Source organism: Haliotis rufescens, unplaced genomic scaffold (genome assembly GCF_023055435.1).
Source record: "Haliotis rufescens isolate VD_foot unplaced genomic scaffold, xgHalRufe1.0.p SCAF_13, whole genome shotgun sequence".
NCBI lineage: Eukaryota > Metazoa > Mollusca > Gastropoda > Lepetellida > Haliotidae > Haliotis > Haliotis rufescens.
In genome coordinates, this window is record NW_025963813.1 from 4,926,915 (window position 1) to 4,941,979 (window position 15,065).

The 15,065-nt window shown below is 42.0% G+C and overlaps 1 protein-coding gene across 1 annotated transcript in view; it reads left to right on the top strand.

Annotated features, from left to right (window-relative positions):
• Positions 1 to 12,295, top strand: part of LOC124152350 — a 44,097-nt gene extending 31,802 nt beyond the window's left edge. The window contains exons 2-3 of the mRNA XM_046525267.2: positions 5,034 to 5,223; positions 9,829 to 12,295. Of these exons, the coding sequence (XP_046381223.2) occupies positions 5,034 to 5,223; positions 9,829 to 11,837 (2,199 nt within the window). The 3' untranslated portion in view covers positions 11,838 to 12,295. The remainder of the gene's footprint in view (positions 1 to 5,033; positions 5,224 to 9,828) is intronic.
• The last annotated feature ends 2,770 nt before the right edge of the window (positions 12,296 to 15,065 follow it).

Consider the following 15,065-nt stretch of genomic DNA (forward strand, 5'->3'; position numbering starts at 1 on the left):
TTATCATTTTGACCAATATAGATAATGTTTGTGTAACTTTGCTATCATTTAAGTTATTGTAGGTGTCCGCGCCATGATGGACCGTGCTCCACGAGTACCGTATTCTCGAGGGAGTGTACTTCTATCCGCGACTTCAATAGGCAATAAATAGCGAAGAGTATCTGTCAGTTATCATGAGGTTACAAACGGAGGGATGACTGGTAACGTCTAGTGACTTTCAATGAGCATCACAGAACGTGGCGCCACCTGAAATGTTAAGCGACTAATATAAAACACATTACACTCTGATAATCTGAGAGAGAGGGAGGGATGGGGGATGAGATGGATGGATGGAATTGCCGAGGGTATAAATGCACATTTTCATGAGAGAAATAATCAGGCATCAAATGATACTGACATATTGGTGGTCTTGTGTTATTCTCTTTTTGAACTTTACAGACATATTAATGGTCTAGTACTAATCTGATTAGGACAGACACATTGGTGGTCTTGTGCTAATCCATTTAGGCACTGAACAGACATACTGGTGGTCTTGTGTTAATCCATTTAGGCACTTGACAGACATACTGGTGGTCTTGTGCTAATCCATTTAGGCTCTGGACAGACACATTGGTGGTCTTGTGCTAATCCATTTAGGCTCTGGACAGACACATTGGTGGTCTTGTGTTAATCCATTTAGGCACTTGACAGACATACTGGTGGTCTTGTGCTAATCCATTTAGGCTCTGGACAGACACATTGGTGGTCTTGTGCTAATCCATTTAGGCTCTGGACAGACACATTGGTGGTCTTGTGCTAATCCATTTAGGCTCTGGACAGACACATTGGTGGTCTTGTGCTAATCTATTTAGGCTCTGGACAGACACATTGGTGATCTGGTGCTTATCTATTTAGGCTCTGGACAGACACATTTGTGGTCTTGTGTTAATCTATTTAGGCTCTGGACAGACAGATTGGTGGTCTTGTGTTTATCTATTTAGGCTCTGGACAGACACATTGGTGGTCTTGTGCTAATCTATTTAGGCACTGACCAGACACATTGGTGGTCTTGTGTTAATCTTTTTAGGCTCTGGACTGACACATTGGTGGCCTTGTGCTAATCTATTTAGGCTCTGGACAGACACGTTGGTGGTCCCGTGCTATGCTATTCCGACATAATACATCCATAGTGACAAATATTTTCAAAGTAAAATTTAGGCTCGGGAAACTGAAATTTCAATCTGCTAAGAGAATTTTATCTCCTCTATGTATCTCATGTAGCTGTGCTCTTGTTGCAAATAAAGATAACACGACTTGCTTTTATATAAATCTATATTGGTTTTATTTCATAAAATGCACATATTCCACAATCATGGTGCAGGACGAGATCACCATGTGCCCAGCATGTTTTGTGATATTACTCTGTGCCCATGGACGCTACGTGTTTGTGATATCACCATGTGCCACGTGCTTTTGTGTTATCGTGTGCCCGCCTGTGCACGTGCTTTGTTATCAGGATGTGCCCAAAGAATCAACGTGCCTTGTGTTTCCACTACTTGCCTTGGGATGCCAGGCTGTATGTTATCGCTATGTTGCGATGGATTTAACGTGCTTTTGTGTCATCGATGATCCCTATATGCGTTGTCTGACCTTGGTGTCAGAACTCAAACACTTTTGTCAAAACCGATCATTTTCTGCCTCAGCAACAAACAAACAACGTATCTGTGAACTCCTTCCACAGGTGTTCTACGTGTTGTACCGTAACAACGCCGCAATGTTATGCAAATCCCAGCCGCCAGTCCCAGTTCAATGTAAGCCGTGATTTGTATGTGGTCAAACGTTCCTTGTATTTTCTTTATGGCACATCTGTCCATATCTTCTCGCAATTATTGTACGGTAATCCATGTAAAGAAAGTTAACCCCAGCATCAGTTCAATATCATGACCTGGCCTGTCAACTATGGGGGTAAAGCAACAGTGACGCAGTATTCAGATTCATCATTAAGTCTACAAAATACAATTTAGCAAACAACCAACTTAATTTGAGGTCATCTTGACATCGTTCCTGTCAGCTTATGTGTTATGGGCTTCGTCGTCGGCTTGCACTGAAAATCTCTTCTCCAAACCTACCGAACATGGCATCCTCCTCCTCACACAATACGTTTTAAATGTCCGTATGTACAATGGTGTTGATAAGAAAACATTCAACTTTATGGATAACAACTTCCAGTTTATAGCATGAAGAGACGTTTCGATGAAGATTCTTACACCGTTTTCAAGCTCCATGAAACTCGCTTTAAGCTTGATAACGGTGTGAAACTGGTATCCGTGAGGTTGTATGTTTGCTTATTTACTCACGAACTTCTAGAATGCCAATCAAATAGATACAATGAAGTTCATCGTGAAATTAAGCCTTCGCACCAGGCTTTTCTCGTCAGAAACATTTTGACATATTGCTTTCACATATTCAAGGGATGATCATGAGATCCCTCTTGTTGAAGGATTTGAATAAAACCCGACACCCTCCGAAACTTCGGGGGCTACGCGGACAGTTACGACTCCACACACCAACAACACATCTTGTGTTAGATGGTGTAACAGAAGTGGAGACGACGACCTTTACGGAATTAACCGAGTGGTCCCGATGAAGCCATTCCCTGCTTCGGGTGCTGCGCGGATACTTCCGGCTCCACATAATCACAACATATTTAGTGTTGTGTAGCAGAACGTACGTGACGGTGAAGACGGTGACTGTAACGGAATCAGCCGTGTTGACCCGATGATGCCACTCGGGGCTTCAAGGACACTCCCGCTCAACATACAAACATCATATGCGTGTTCATTGCAGTCGCAGAACCTTAAGACGATGACGGTATGAACACATTGAATTCGACCAATGAGAGAGTAGCTTCATTATCGCTCAATGAAATGTCCTCAATGTCTGAAGGCGTGGGTGTTTTACAATACGAAGCATTGTGACAGAAACTGCATGAGTTTAAGCTGAATGGTTGGTAGCTAATCGTCGACGTATGTTCACATGTCCTTATTTTAGGATGATGGATGTCATAGGCTCATTGTCAAGCGATGAAGACTTAGCGACGATGAAGACTTCACAGTAATAAAGACCTGACAGTAAAGTGTGGATTGCTCCCGTTGCCGTGTATGTAGAATTACGCCTAGTCTCTGACAATAATTTCTTAGGATAAAAACAAGCAACAACATTTAAATTTAAATGGAGCTCCAGTGAGATGGGAGATTCAGAACCTGTGTAAAATCTAGACTTGCTTCATTTAGGACAATAGCATAACAGTAAGGGCTGGGCAGAAGGGAAACTAATATTGGTCATATTCTGTGAGATTGACTACCGTGTCTCCTGTAGGTCTCTCGATCAACACGCCACGTGCTACAATAGACCTAACTGAATCAACACTGGTACACAGCTGAGAGCAATGACTTAACGAAACAGTTTCGTATTTTCGTTGCCAGATGAACAAACGCCATGTTGACTTCACAGTGGACACAATGTCCGGCGTGTTGACCAAGACTGTTGACAACTCAAGTCGGTCAACTGAGGCAACAGTGTCTATTGAGACGGGCCCCATCCTGCCTCCTTCCCCCCTCTCGCTTCACTGGCCAGCGGCATTGCTTTAAGTCATCTGTATTTATTTACATGGTTTTGTCTCACCCTTTGAACTATTTCAACCAGATGCAGTCAAATTTCGCGTCAAATTGTTATTAACGTAAATGGCGCAAGAAATGATTCGTCTGCCGCCATGTTGGAAACAAGTGAATTAATAGGTAAACAACAGAAGGGTGAAGTTTTCGGTGTTGGTGTCCAACAAACTGAATAATTCCCACAAAGAATGTCAATAATGTTAAGTCTTGTTTAGATTCTCCAGTGTCATTCATGGCTATGCGTGGCAGTGGAACCAAGAATGAAAAGACATCGAAATTAGCACATGATCAGTGCAGTGCGTTCAAATATTGTAATTGATACAAACGACATTTTCAGATATGTACATATGAAAGCATAAATATAAATTGGAGGAAATGTCGAATATGCAAGATGAATTTTACTTTTAGCAATAATGAACCAGAAATGGGTTTCAGATATTGTAAAATGTTGTATATCGAACAAGGGCGTTCAGCGTGATGAGGGAACGCTTGTACCATAAGGCTACCCAAACCGCCAACTCTCTGACCTTCGATAAGAATACAAAACGAACCATGGTAACATTACAGTGATGACACCCGGGGCCCGCGAAACGGGTGTGCACGTGCTGTCCTCCCGGTTGCACCCACCGTGTGTGAATGTCAAGGTCACTATGCAGTTTGCTCTAGAAAATAGTCAAGGCAAGAGTTGTCTAGAACTTATTGGTGGGTCATTTTCATCATATTGTCACCCCAACGCTAAACAGACAGACAGATTGATAATACAGGGATTTCTCTAGACCTGTTCTGAGTCCGATATTTGGTCCCAAGGCTGCGCCAAATATATAAAGATAGCATATCTGCACACACGTATTCCTAAACTGGCTCCACAGTTTGTACGCGCAGCAAGCTTAACGATTTCAACCAAGAGGCTGCGGATGAAATATGTTGTAAAGTTCTTACTGGTTATGACGGCCCCAAACACATCTGTGCCAGGCTACATGTGCACATGCGTAGAGTCCTTATTTACGAATGTAACTTTCTTGAAAAATGTCTGTCATGTTAGAAGATCTATATGCGGTATGATCTGCTGTTAAGCGGTTTTCAGAGAATTCATGCAATATCCCTACTCCATTGCTGGCCACAGTGTTATGTTGGTGGCGGAATAAGCCGAGTGGGCCCATATATATAACACAGACATCATCTCTTCCGTTAAATCAAATATTCTTGGTCGTTGCATGCGTGTAGTTGTATGTTCATGGATTTTGAACGTTTCTTTACACACTTTTTAATTAAATAACATTTAATGACCTGTCCTTTGATTCATTACCTCGTTGTCATCAATGATATTTTTCTGAATGTAAGTTGTTGTTTTTTCTGAAGGGTATTTGTTTTTGTTCACAGCTAATTGAGTTCAGCCAGCTTGTTGAGAAACCAAACAGAGCTCTTGTCCAGATGGTAGTGCAGTGGTTGTTGCTGGTGCAGTCGCTCACGTTACCGCACGCATTCTGGCTCATCAGCAAACGCTACAGGCACGCGCTCATCTATACGTGGAAGGTCTACGTTCTCCGAGATTCTGCAGCGGAAGAAGAAGGTAATCCAGTAGTGATTCGGTCAATACTCACTCTTGAAAATTACGACTCGACTTTTACTGACCTTGCTGGGGATGACACAATGATGTGGTAGAGGTCATCTACAGGTCAAGGTCATTCCATCAAGTTGCGTCTTTACACAAAGAACATCCAATATTAATCAGTGTGCCGTGCACTTCCAGTTCAGAGAGAAAGAATAGGATGCAATGGCTAGATAATCTAAACCTTCCCGAAATTGTCCCCAGAAAGTATTTTTCCCTGTGAAAGTTTCAGGACAAAATTGTGGATATGGAAGGGTTTGATTAACCATATTTTGTTTCATATTCACAATGCGAAGTATTGACTACGACCTGCTCAATACCAGCCATTTGAGCGTTTGGGTTTTCAATGGGATCTAGCGTTGTTAGCATTATTATACACATTTGTAGAGAAAATAATATAAATCGTTACCAATGACCAAGAGGGTATTTATTGCTAACTGACGGTAGCGTGTGTCTATAATTACTACGGGATTTCATCCGGCTTATATTGATTTAGCAAAGTCAACGAACTCGATGACCTGAGGTCTGTCCGTCAAATAAAATCGACAAGTCAGTGGACTTCAAAAGCAGTCTCAAACACTCAGTAAAGATCAAGCACATGTGTAAGTGTGACAATCTCGTCATGCCTCAAGTCCTAAACTCTTTAAAAGAAAATAACACAATGCTTCTACTTGCTGAAATCTTTAGGAACGTGTCACAGGCAATCCACCTCCTGAAATCTTTAGAAAAAAGCATCACCATCACCCAATAATACTCACCTTAGGATGTTCAGGGAGCGTATCAAGAGTATACGATGTTTTTATTCAATTCAGTTCGAAACTTTATTGTTGGGCGCGGGTGGCCCAGTCGCCTAAGGTCCCGCAATTCAATGCAGAGTTGCGTTCCTTGAACACGTCAGAAACCTATGATTGTGGGTTCGAATCACGGTTCGCCCAGTTTACGTTTCTAGGTTTGTCAGCACCATACCCGTGCTCGTGGGTTTTTAACAAGAGTGGTAATCATCTAAGACTTGCATCAATTTCCTCCCACATTTAACTGACATGTCGTGGTATAACTAGAATACAATGGAATGACAACATTATTTGTATTTAATATTTTGAAAACATTTCATTAAATGAATTTTAATCCTATTTTTTGTAAACATTACAATTCGTAGATCAGTGAAGCTTTCGTAATCTTATACTGATAGAGATTATATTAGTAAGCAGAGCAATGACATTCTCACTATATACAAATCTATATAATTCTCTGTAGCTGACTGACAGATTCATAGATGAAGTAGTAAATAGTTTCCAAATATTCTGGATCATCGTTAATGTATACGGATCTGTAGGAGTATCATATATTAGTGATTAGACTGGACGTTGCTTCTGTATGTGAACTTTGACCTGCCTGTGATAACCCCTGCAGCGCAAATGGTCAACTTCCGGCACACCTTGTGGCCGGAACCGACCAATCAGAGACGAGGAATATGGAGACCAAGTGAGTCGCCCGGTAAATTCAAATATTCAGACACGAAGTTGCTGTAGTTTCTCTTCACTTTAGTCTTCACTTTATTATTTTTCTTGGAGATAAAACACGAAACATTATCATCACAAGATTCCATTCGTATCCTTATTTTGTCTGTCAACAAGGAAACCAATATCTGACACATTACTTCTGTCACAGTTACGTCACGATTACGTCTCAGTCTTCGTTCGACCTGGTCACTTCTACATGTTCAATCACAGGAATGTCACTTCACTGCCAAATGTCTCTTGTCACTTGTTGTTGTGTATCCCCGAGGGGATTCCTGGTGAGAATATACCACCTCCACTTAGAGGCGACTTAATGGAAGGGGTGGTGGGGTTCGATGACTTGGTGGATAATAATATCAACAACTGGATTATCTGGTCCAAAATCGATTTTTTACAGGCCGACGTCATTTAGCTTGAAATGTTGCTGAGCGCGACGTTAAACAACAAACAAGGCAAACAATACTTGTCATGTAATGTTCCTACAGATGTTGAATGAAAACCGCATCCGTGGTCGAGTGGAAAGAACGTCTCCCCGGGAAGCGGAAGGTCGGTGGTTCTATTCCCGGATGCGTCATACCAAAAGACGTTAGATGATACTTGTTGTTTCCCTGCCTGGCGCTCGACATTAATGGGATAAAACAAGAACCAGTCGGCTCGACGTCAGTAGCCTGTGTCTGAGCTTGGTATCCATGTTAAACTGCTGCATGGTATCTCAGTGGGCGAGCACTATGAAACAGGCATTAGTCCAGATTAATACAAACATCCTCTCTCTCCATGTTCAGACTCAACCCAATTTCACTTCTTCCCCTCTTGTGAAACCCATATATAATGACTTGAGACCTATATGTATCGATAAAAGGAGATAAATTTAGAAAAGAAACAGTGAAATGTTGAAATATATCGTTGACTGAATCGGATTCGCTTTCAACGTTGTCAAATAGAGATGTAATATAACCGCTACTGATGTCAAACTGAAGATCACGGAATGTAATTTGATAAATCTCTTTCCCTGTTATTCCAGTATCAAACTGATGAATCCAGCACACAAACTGCAGCTTCTTTGAGTTGATGTACATAATATTGTGGTATATATACAATATATGTACGCAGTTTGAAGTCTACAGTTTAGTTTGATGTACGGACTTTAGTTTGATGTAAGTTTAGTATAATTACTTTATTAAGATGATATACAGACATTAGAGTCGTAGCTGCTTGTGGGTTCCTCTCCAAGGGTCCCTCTAATCATGACCCGGGGGTTGTCAGCACCAAAGCCCGTTTCGTGAATTTGACAAAAGTGAGGTGACGTCAAATGTGGGTTAATCCGCTGGATGCCGCGTTGTTTTTCTGACGCACATTTTCATAAGATCTTAATAGTGAACGTTGTGCGAGGACCTACATTCGATTTCAAACGATACTGTAAATAACGCCGTGAATGGTGATTTAGTAATGTTTACAAATAGCGAGTTTTACGATGTGCCTTATTTTTGAGAGGTACTTTTCAGTAATTTTGTTTTCCCTGAAAAGACAGTAGATAATGTCACAGAACAGGAAATTGTCAAAACTGTGACATACATGTCCCTCTGGCATCCAGGGGGTTAACTTCGCGTTCAAGTTTACTTCACTTATATATTGTGTGCGTGCGTGTGTGCGTGCGTTCTTGCGTATGCGTGTCCGTGCGTTCTTGCGTATGGGTGTCCGTGCGTTCGAACATGCCGCAGTTCAACATGGATACCCAACTCACACACTGAATACTGAATCTGATTGGAGTACTGATTCCGGGTAGGATGTTGTCCCCAGAAACCTTTGCTGGTCTTAAGAGGCGACCAAATGGCCAGACGCTGGGACTTGGTTCATTGCCTGTCAACGTACCCCGACGGCGTGGATGGTTTCTCATAATATCAACCACAGGGTTGTCTGATCCAGACACAGTTAATTACAGGTCGCCTTCATTTAGCTGGAACAAACGCTGAGTGCGGCGTTAAGCTTATGAAAGCGATGAAATAAGTATTTGGGTAAATGTGCGGTCGCTTGGACACATAACCAGGCCTTCAGGTAATTTTTTCCTTAAGTCACGTGCACATTTGCATGTGCCACGTGCATGTGTCCCAGGTGCGTCTGCTTGTGTGTGTGGATGCCATCTTGTTAACTGTTCGAATTTCTCAACAATAACCACAAAATACATGCCATATTAATTTCGTTTGAAACATGTTCATTGTATGGAGAAGTAAGACGAGATGATCACTTGCTTGATAAAGGTGTTAGGATCTACACCGAAACGTCGCACTAATTGTAATAAAGAAGTTGTTCATCAATAGAACTTGTCTTACTTCATCACACCAACTTCTAAATGCCACTTAAAGAAGTTCATTGTATGGAATCGAAAGTTTAGTGTTTATGTAATGAAACAGACTGATGCATTATTGGATGCCGTGTTGTAGGCGAGTGTCGTCATGGCGGCCATCTAGTTTATATCATGTGTTGCAAGAACCTTCTGTGCTTGTGTCGTCTATCACTGATCTTTCATCAAAATACTAAAATGTGTACTTTAGTAATAATTGATTTTATCTTAAATTGTTTAATTACATATAATTTATTATTTGTTCTTGGTCTCTCAAGGATATTTCTGAAACAGTTAAGTTCAAATGCATCTCTGACACAGAGCTTTTTATTACACAGGATGTTTCTATGTTACTCATTGAAATATTACCTCTGTTGTTTATATAACGTTCTGTAAAATATATAATATGCATCTATCTCTATTACTCACATCTCGTATATGTTTGTCTATTTCTACATTTTAACACGAATGTAACAAGATGTATTCGACAAAACATCAAACTATTTTTTTCGTTAAGATTAGTGTTTGATTGGGTCGTCAGTTAATCTCTTAAGTTCTCTGATGTTCATTCCTCATGTTCTCAAATATAAGAACGTATTTATAAATATAATTTCATGTGTTGTTGGATTTACATGTGACGGTTACTCAGTGAACAGTAAAGTACGAGAATACAGTACCGAGCTAAAGTAAGCGTCATTGTTATACTTCCAGATCCTTCTGCCTGCACACTACAGTCTTACACAAGGAAGGTACGGGACGTGGACGGTCAGACTGTCCGCGTGGCGTCCAGAGCCCCGGGCAGACAGACAGCAGTCGTCACCGACAGAGGCAACTCCAACCACGTCGCCAACGGACAAGCCGTCAGGGCTAATGGCAACGTCATACAAGGGGCGGTAAACCACGTGCATGGTGATAACAGAAATGGCGGCATGTTGGAAATCCGGACAACAGATTTAGATGATGGGATGATTATTATGACAAATCACAGCGCTAAACACGGCGGTAACCACGACGTGACGTCACGGCAGAGTGATAGTGGGAGGAACAGTATGAGGGAGTCAAGTCCCGCCAGCCCGTCCAAGTCCCTCCTGTCAACCCCGGTAAGGGGGGACGACTTGAGGCGGACAGCGTCAAGTTCCTCCCGTGTTGAATGGAAGGAACAGATGAGACGCAAGCATCTTCCTGCCATATTTGTAAATGAAGCTTTTGACGGAGACGAGGTTCCGTGTGAAAATAAACTGGCTTCGCCCAAACGGGTTGAGCCGCGTGAGAAGCGAAAAACCGGAAGTGATGTAAGTCTTTATTACATGTCAAGTGACTATCACCATGACAGCCTGACAGACAATATGCCCCGTATTCGCCACCAGGAGAGTGAAAGTGAAGGCGCCAGTTACACCTACGGTGACGATGACATCGACAACATCCTCGACACCCAACACACCGCCGTGGCCGACACTAGCATGTCCATGGACATGAACGATGCATTTGAGGAAATGTTAAGCGGAGTTACTTCAGACTGTGTTGGTTTGGAGGAGTTGACCAAAGAGAGTACTACAGACCCGGAGCATCATGTTTCCGGGCACGTCGATGTTGATGTAGTGCCTGTTGGTGCGGTGGAGCATTACGAAGAGCCAGGTACTCCCGGAAGTGATCATTCGATAACTCTGGAGCCATACCGAGAGGAGAGACGTCCGCCCTGGATGGACGAAGATGATCTCTCACCCAGGTCTGGTGAGTCACTAAACACAGCTTATCCGGACGCTTCTGGCAACCCCAATGCTGTACAGTTTGGGACAGACATTGACAAAGGTTTTGAAGAAGCTCTAGCTTTAAACTATGCCGCGGGCTATGGACCAGGGGGATTAGGGCTGTGTTTCGAATCCATTAGAGAGGAACCTGAAGAGACTGTTAGTGAAGGTGGTACGGAGGCTGACGCCGCTGCAGGCACTGTGTTCAAGACGCAAGCCGTTGTCTCGTCTGGGTCGTCCTCCGGAGCAAGCTCTATCTCAGATCGTCCTGGACTCGATGACAGCCGGTCTGACACCATACCGCTCAACGGCGTCTCTGAACCTATAGCCGAAGAATGTTCCGAGGAGGAGTTAGAGCAGTACGAGAAGAATTATAAAGGCCCCTTAACAAGCTTCGGCCGCTTCTATAACAACCCGACAACAGAGAACGTCAACGGACTGACACCTTTCAGGACGTTTGGTTATTCCGAGGATGGCCCCCCGGCCTCTCCTCACTATAACGCGAATAGTGTGGACCATCAAGTGTATAATAATAATAGTGACCGTGATAACCACGCTAACCAAGAGCATTTAAAACCAGTAGAACATATCGACCACAATGATTCCTTCTACTCGGAGCATGCCCCAGAACAGACCGGTGCCAGACAGAGGTTCACGTTTTCTGAAGCCAATGGACAAACTGGACCGGACGATCAGACTTATTATTTCGACGGTAAAGATGGCGCCTGGTCAAGTCCTGACGTGCCGTCTCCCAAACCTGGTATTCAGAGTCTAGGGCCCTGGCCCGAGAACGAGGATGACTTACAGGATTTTGATATGTCTTTCGACTCTGATTTTTCCGAGGTGTCCACTTCAAACAGTCAGTCGGATGTTAGCAAACCACAAGTCAATGGGTTCGTGTCATCCACCGTCTCTAGTCACGCAGTTAATGGGGAAACACCTGAGACTGAACAGGACGCTGCGTTCTTCTGATATAGTTATGTTATGTACTACTCAACTTCAGACAGGGTAACTGAGGTACCGAAGCCTTCCTGTCCAAATAACTTCCAAATTATCAGTTATACGTTCAGTGTGTCATGAAATAATTGGAGGAGCGGGTGGGCCAGTCGTCAAAGGCGTCGCAATTCGCTGTACAGAGTAATGTCCATTTGGAGCAAGAGCAACCTATGGTAGCGGGTTCGAATCCCAGAATTACCTTGATTATATTTCTCGGTTTGTCAGCACCATACCCGTGTTCGGGGGAATCACCAAAGTGGAAAACGTCAAAGACTTGCATTATTTTGAGCTTTCTCCCACCTCAAGCTGACACACCGTGATGCAACTGAAATACTGTTCAAAGCGGCGTTAAAGTAACGCTCATGACACAATGGGAACACCCCTATCAAAACTTGAGTAGTGTATAGTTACGGTTATTCATGACTGCTGCTGAACACACGCTTCTAAAACAATCAAAACCACAGTGGCGAGTAAAGGATAAATATATGGTGCATTAGTAACTACGTGTATCTAGATTCAGGGTTGTGTTTGGAAATGCGGTAATTGAGAGATTGTTTATGTCTAAGTTAACGCCAGTTACCTGTGCAGTAGTCGTCTAAACGATACGTTCTGACGTAGATCTGACTTTGAACTAGTACTCATATTCAAGAAGTCACAGTTGCTTCAGTAAAGCGATTCAAATGAGGAGTTTCGACCGCTGGCATATAATTGTGTTCGTCGTTATTGAATTGTTATCACAGGAGCAAGAAATCCGTCGTTGATCCTGGAAGGTGTCTCACCCGACCATAGGAAGCCAATCGTCAGTTTTAACAGCGCCACCAAGATACAAACATGGCGCCCATGAGAGAGCATGTGACCTTGTGTAACTCCCGACATGTAGATATGTGTAGCCATGTTTAGACAGACCGCCAATGTACGAGATGGTTCGGTGTGTGAATAGTTAGAGCTAGGTTTGATCCAAACATCGGGGGTAGCAGGTATATTCTGTGTCATGAAATAAGGATAGATACCGAATTTCCTCTATTCAGAAATGTGTCAAGGGGTAAGGTCTGGACATGAGAGCTGAAAAAAAAGAAAAAAAGGCTGCATCCGCGCTTGTTTCTCCCCCATTACCAAACTTATTCTTGCCTTCTCGAAAGAAATCAGAGACGAGACTCAGCTTCTGTACTGGAATTCTCCAGAACTCTTTTTAGAGGAAATACGGTATACAAGACGTTAGACACTATGACGTGACAAGGTGTGGGTTATGGATTAGTCTGTCCAGGGATGAAGTTATGTTGGAGTGTGAATGAATCTTCTGGTGAATACAAAGATTGAATTATTGAAGTATAGTTCCTTTTAAATATATCAGTGGTACACATTGAACCTGTATCACCAAAGTAACACGGGTGCTGTGCGGGGACTCGAACACATTACTTGTTTTGATATAACGTTATACTGACAGACGCACGGAGATGTTCGAAAGGTCATCACCAATTGATTATTAGTTTGACGGACATTGTGTCAAGAGTGACAGCGATTTTTTTGTTGTGTTTGGTTTGAGAAAAGAAACAATCCCTCAAAAGTAAGGAATTCTCAAGTGCTTTCTCAAAGAGATTTATTGCGGCCTGTCAACAAATATTCGTTGGAAGTGGGATTTAATATCTGAAAGGAATAATTTTAGGGGCGCCATTTTGTTATAAATACGATTTACATATACTCATTTGAATTCAGCACTTATTCACAAAACATTTCCCGGTCTGTCTGGTCTATATCATATATGACGTATCACCATTGTGTTATGACGCGTCTCTGTGTTATTGTGATGTATCACCATGGCATTATGACGTATTGCCATTGTTTTATAACGAATCGCCATTGTATCTCCATGGTATTGTGATGTGTCACCTTGGTAGAATGACGCATCACCATGGAATTATGGCGTAGCACGATGGTATAATGACGTATCACTATGATTTTATGTCATCACCATAGATTATGACGTATGGTCATTGTATTATGACGTATTAACATAGTATTATGACGTAAGGTGTATTATGACGTAACAACATTGTAACAACACTGATATTTACGTATTCTTATGATTATAGCACTCAAGCATGCGTGGACTATGGTATTTTAAGCCCTTTATTTATTTCGAATAAATGGAACGACAACCGTATTTCGTCACCCACCATCTCGTAATGGCAAAACGTAGGTTTCACGCTTCCACTCTCACAGCTGACCCATTAATATCCCATTGCGTGAATATAGCTCTGATATTCGTGGTTTGGAGTTATTTTTTATCACACAGAAAGTTTATGAATCATTTCTGTTCTTTTACGTTTCAGCTAGCAATTTGGTATATAATTACGTTTCATTTCCTGAATTGCTGAGATTAATCGACGCAGAGCCATTATTGACACTGAAATAGAAGGTCGTGCCACATGTGTTACACATCAATAAATGATACATTATTTTTAATTTTAATTTTATTTGATCAGCTACGCCAGAGTTTCAAGCAGAGCCAACTTCAAGCAGGTGCTACATCTGTTGTCGCCATGACAGAACTATATGTTTGTTACAACGTTAATCAGTTTTGAAACAGTTTGCTACAAGGTTATTATGTTAGGTAACGGTTTGCTACAATGTAATTCCGTTAGGAAACAGTTTGCTACAATGTTATTATGTTAGGTAACAGTTTGCTACTATGTTATTCCGTTAGGTAACAGTTTGCTCCAATGTTATTATGTTAGGTAACAGTTTGCTACAATGTCATTCCGTTAGGAAAGTTTGCTACAATGTTATTATGTTAGGTAACAGTTTGCTACAATGTTATTCCGTTAGGTAACAGTTTGCTACAATGTTATTCCGTTAAGAAACTGTTTGCTACATTGTCATTCAATTAGGTAACAGTTCGCTACAATGTTATTCCGTTAGGTAACACTGTGCCACAAGGCTGAAACACTTACCCGGTACTCGAGAAATGATAACTCGTGTATTCACACACTAGTTCGGCAATATAGCTTTAGTTGTGAGTCTGTATTGTTCCATCAGGTGTAAAACAATCAGGCTGCTGTATGCAGTGTTCCATGAACATCGTCCTGTACATGTTTATATTTAGCTTTGAAAAGAATATCGCCATTCTCGAAGTTGTGCAACCGCTGGTCTGAAGAATAACATGTTTGCTCCCTAATTTGTGTAATACATATAAATTAGGTTTTT